We start from the raw sequence: 5642 nt of genomic DNA, 5'->3' as shown, positions 1-5642 counted from the left end.
AATCTTGTGGTCTAAAACTATATATTAAACCTATGTTGTTCACTCAACCATTTTGGTTGACACTTTTAAGCATGTTTTGTCTCAGATACTTAGATATATTGCTTCCGCTGTAGAACTCTGCTGTTACTTAGAAGTCAAGCCGAGCACTGGGACCAGAGTTAACATCCGCGTCAATGGCGATTTTGGCGGGGTGTTACATAATGAAATTGAGAGTTATCTTGATTGTCAAATTTGACAACATAGGTTACCCTTTCGGACCATTTGTCCTTTATATTTATATATTATTATATCAACCGAGTACTTAGGCCATCTCAAAGTAAGCCCAGTGATTAGGGCCTCTAATATTTTTGCAAAAGGTGTCCGGTACAAATCTTGAAGTGGTCCAACTTTTCAATCATTATGATTATTCCATAGGTAACATTATATAAAAAATACTCAATACACCATCACGATGGATTTATTAAATTTATACGTGGTCCTTGGGATTACCTTTTCTGATTTTTCATAGTTTCCAAATGATTTTTTAATTATTATATTACTAGTGGAATATCAACGTAAGACTTTTATAATTAGTCGATTAATCAATAGCCATTCATTGAACAAATTATGCTAATCAATCACAAACTCTGCAACTCTTCCAACTAGCTAGAAAACAAAGATGATGTTAACAAAGTTCTTAAGATTCGGAAGAAGACGACTTCACACCATTATTTCTCGAGAAATAATCAAACCTTCTTCTCCAACTCCTTCTAGTCGCCGCGTTTATAATCTTTCCGAGCTCGATCTACTTAACACGAAAGCATATATACCCTTGATTCTCTTCTACCCAAACGATAATCGCAACTGCAATTTAACTTCCGACGAAAAAGGCAAGTTGTTGAAGAAATCCTTGTCGCAAAGCTTAACACGATACTATCCTTTTGCCGGTAAGTTACCTACAAACGCAACATACATTGATTGTAACGATGAGGGTGTTGTATTTGTTGAAGCCACAAATGATAGTCAACTGGACACATTTCAACGTATGAGTGGACATGATGACACGCTGGACCAACTTTTTGCTGATGGGGTTCGGTGGTACAACACTCCTAGTAGTACCAATGTGGTTGCGATTCAACTCAATCACTTTTCATGTGGTGGAGTCGCGTTGGCGATTTCAATGTCTCACCTCATTGCTGATGCATCTAGCCTAGGGTGGTTTCTTAGTTATTGGGCTTGCATAGCGCTTTATGGCTCGACTAACCACAAACATGTACTAGAACTTGAACCTTATTTTACCAACTCTCCAAGCACCTCTACTAACTCCGTCCAATCACTAGCTTCAGCCCCAGCTCCAGCAACTGCATCTTCAGGTCAAGGTCCAATTAGTGACACCAATCAAACTAATTTTGTGGCGAAGAAATTTGTGTTCCCTAACTCAAAATTAAGTGACCTCAAGAACAAAGTTGCGGTTGCATTTTCAACAAATGGATCTACACTACCAAAGAATGTTTATCCTACAAGGATTGAAGTGTTGACCTCTCTAATCTATAAAACCGCTACGGCTGCAGCCACCAAAACCTCTGGTCGCTTTAAGCCATCTTATTTGTTGTTTATGTTTAATATGCGTGACAAATTTGTCAAAAAGCTCCCACAAACTACCATTGGAAATTTTGTGTTGATTGTGATGATACCAAGCACACATAGTAGTGAAACTACTTCATTAACTACAGTTGTTACACAGCTTAAGAAAGAAAAGTTGCAACTTGATGGGATCGGAAATGTGCATCTAGTAGTCGAAAATGTGAAATCGTTACGGGCCAAATTGGGAAGTCCAGATCTAGAGAATTTTGCAAAGGGATCATATTGGTGTTCAAGCTTATGTGGGTTTCCTTATAACAAATTGGACTTTGGATGGGGAAAGCCTATGGGCATAACTCTTGCACTTAATACCAAAAATCCTAAAAATGGTTTTGTGCTAATGGATACTCCATTTGGTGATGGCATTGAAGCATTTGTTACTTTGGAAAACGAATGCATGGACATATTTGAGAATGATAAGGAACTGCTTTCATTTTGCCAAACTAATTAGATGTATATTTATTTCGAATTTTTTTTTTTTTTTTACTTCACCAAGTCCCTTTGTTTATGTGTCAATTGACAACTTATTGTAACATCTCGTTTTTCATACATGTCCTAAGGTACGTATTTGATCTTAAAAACGTTTATACTTGGTCGTATATGTGATTAAATGATCTAAATATTTAGTTTGATGTACACGAGATATATATATATATATATATATATATATATATATATATATATATATATATACACACACACACACACACACACACACACATGAGAATGCATACATGTATACGTATATGCATGGGTTATGAAAGGATTAAGCCGAATGAGACTTTGTAGTGAAGTCTAGGTGGATATACGAAGCGAGAATGGAGTGTACGAGTCGTGTAATCAATAGTTGGAACAACGTGGCGAAACATGGTCAGGTAACACCCATGGTCGCGCCGCGAAGAAAGGCGTCGCGCCGCGGTTTTAGGCGTGAATCAAGATCAGGAGGCGAGTTAAACAGCTCGAAAAATGTTTGCATTGTCGCGCCGCGACAAAGGGGGTCGCGCCGCGACCTTCCTTTACATCTGATCCGAATTTCAGCTTTTTAAAAGGGTGCCTCGAGGGTATTTTCGTCTTTTCACGTGTGGATCAGATATGTGGCTCTAAATCCCAGCCACATATCTCATTTTCTCCATTTCTTTTCCCTTTTCTTTCTCAATTTTCTCTCAAAACATAAAACCCACTTAAATTCAAAGTGAGATTCGAAGGTGAAGATTTGTGATTCGATCTTTGTAGCAAGAAGGAAATTTGTTCTTCTCGTTCTTAGCTACGTGTTGATAGTGGTGGTAAGTCTTAACTCATTTTTTTGAGTTTAATTCAATCTATGGCTAGGGTTTTGTCATTTAAGACATGTAAGACCCATTTGGGGGTTAAATGGGCAAATTTGGTTTAAGTTGATGTAAGAAAACCCTAAGTTGTATTAATCTAGGGTTTAGACTTGTATTGGGTGTTTGATGTGTAATTGTGTTGTTAGATCACTAATACATTTGTGTGTTAGTGAAAGCTTTGTAAATGAGTACAAGTTTGACCAAATTATAAGTTTTGATGACAAAATGGGTCAAATGGGTAATGGTTGACCTAGTTAGGCAAGATGGTTATAAAATGACCTAAGTTGGTGATGGTTGATATTGTTAGACCTTAATCACTAGCTTTTAGTGATTAATGATGAGTCTTGGCCTTGAATGGGCGGTTTTAGTGTAAATGGGTCATTTATTGCATTTGGGTCATTAAATGCGCAATAATAAATTGTTGGTGTATAGTCCAACTTGTCATGTGTATTAATTGGGCATTAATTGCATTAGGTAACTTGCTTTGAAGGTTACAAGTTGTTGTTGGAAATCTCACAAGACGATAAGGTGAGTGAAATACTTATGTGTGTATGTATATGATTTATTTGCCCGTGTTAATTGTGTACATAGCCAATTTGTTCACATGGTTATGAGTAATGGCCGTTATTAAGTGATGCCATAGCCGTTTTGGGACACTTTGAGGTAATACCATAGCCGTTTTGGGATACCTCGGGGTTAGCATACCATAGCCGTTTTGGGAGCTAACCGAATAGCCGGTTCTTACTCACACGTGATTCAAGTGATGCCATAGCCATTTTGAAACACTTGGGGGTGATGCCATAGCCGTTTTGGAACACCTCGGGGGTTAGCTTACCATAGCCATTTTTGGAAGCTAACGGTTGTTACGAACACCGATGACTCGTTCGCGAGGTCATTCCCTTGCGATATTGGTTAACCATGGTTCATGATTGTGGTTGTTAGGATTTAATTATTATTATGATTATTATGCTATTGATGTTGCTAGTTGTACGTTTTGATGATACTAGCTCTTGACATGAGTTGTTATGCGATTATATGATGTTGTGAATGCGAGTAGGTAAATTGTATATGCATGTATATATTTATTCTACTCACTAAGCTTTAGCTTACCCTCTCGTTGTTTCTATTTTTAGATGCGAGCGCGGATCGTGACAAGGGTAAAGTTATGGGCTAGGCTTTCCTTATTTAGTGCTTTGTGGATGCTTTTGAAAGTTCGACCTAATGTTTGGGTAGTTTAACCCTAAACCCATGCTCTAGTGATGTTTGGAACTTAAACTAATCGGTCGAAACTTATATTTTTTTGGGAATTGTAAAATGGGTCTTTGAACCCGAATGTTGATGTATACTTTTAATTAAGATGTATGCGCCTTTTGAACATGAAACAATTATTTAATGATGCGATGGTTCGATGTGTTTAACGACTTGTTATATTTAAAAAAAAATATATGCACATTTTTCCTAATATAATGGATTGGGTCGTTACAAGTGGTATCAAAGCATGGTCTAAGGGATTTAGGTGACTTGAGATAGGCGCCTAGACTTAGACTCTTGGTGTTATTGCGTTATATACGGGACTTGTAGGTGAAATGTCCCGTTCATATTGATTATAAACGTTCCATATTAATTGGTTTCGTCGCGAGGTTTTGACCTCTTTATGAGACGTTTTTCAAAGACTGCATTCATTTTTAAAACAACCATAACCTTTATTTTATCGATAAAGGTTTAAAAAGCATTACGTAGATTATCAAATAATGATAATCTAAAATATACCGTTTACACACGACCATTACATAATGGTTTACAATATGAATATATTACATCAAAAATAAGTTTCTGGAATGCAGTTTTACATAATATCATACAAGCATGGACTCCAAATCTTGTCCTTATTTTAGTATGCAATAGCGGAAGCTCTTAATAATCACCTGAGAATAAACATGCTTAAAACGTCAACAAAAATGTTGGCGAGTTATAGGTTTAACCTGTATATTATCAAATCATGATAATAGACCACAAGATTTCATATTTCAATACATCCCATACATAGAGATAAAAATCATTCATACGGTGAACAACTGTTAACCGACATTAACAAGATGCATATAAGAATATCCCCATCATTACGGGACATCCATCGGACATGATATAAAAACTCGAAGTACTAAAGCATCCGCTACAACGGATGGGGTTTGTTGGGCCCAATAGATCTATTTTTAGGATTCGCGTCAATTACTAGACTGGTTTACTAATTCTTAGGTTACCAAGTAAAACGGGCATATTCGGCTTCGATCGTTCAACCATAAAAAGTAGTTTCATGTACTTGTGTATATTTTGTAAAACATTTATAAAGCTGCATGTATTCTCATCCCAGAAATATTAGATTTTAAAAGTGGGACTGTAACTCACTTTCACAGATTTTTACTTCGTCGGGAAGTAAGACTTGACCACTGGTCGATTCACGAACCTATAACAAATATGTACATATATATCAAAGTTTGTTCAAAATATATTTACAACATTTCTAATACGTTTTAATGTTTTAAGTTTATTAAGTCAGCTGTCCTCGTTAGTAACCTACAACTAGTTGTCCATAGTTAGATGTACAAAAATAAATTGATATATATTATCTTGACCCAATACACGACCCAGTGTATACACGTCTCAGGCTAGATCACAACTCAAAGTATATATATTTTT

At 36.4% G+C, this 5642-nt stretch overlaps 1 protein-coding gene across 1 annotated transcript; it reads left to right on the top strand.

Moving 5' to 3' along the window:
- Positions 1-658: 658 nt before the first annotated feature.
- LOC139845565 (acyltransferase Pun1-like) lies at positions 659-2071 on the top strand. Its single transcript, XM_071835825.1, has one exon. The coding sequence runs from the start codon at positions 659-661 to the stop codon at positions 2069-2071; it is 1413 nt and encodes a 470-aa protein (XP_071691926.1).
- The last annotated feature ends 3571 nt before the right edge of the window (positions 2072-5642 follow it).

This window comes from Rutidosis leptorrhynchoides, chromosome 4, assembly GCF_046630445.1.
Source record: "Rutidosis leptorrhynchoides isolate AG116_Rl617_1_P2 chromosome 4, CSIRO_AGI_Rlap_v1, whole genome shotgun sequence".
Taxonomy (NCBI): Eukaryota; Viridiplantae; Streptophyta; class Magnoliopsida; order Asterales; family Asteraceae; genus Rutidosis; species Rutidosis leptorrhynchoides.
This window is presented reverse-complemented; position numbering and strand designations above follow the sequence as displayed.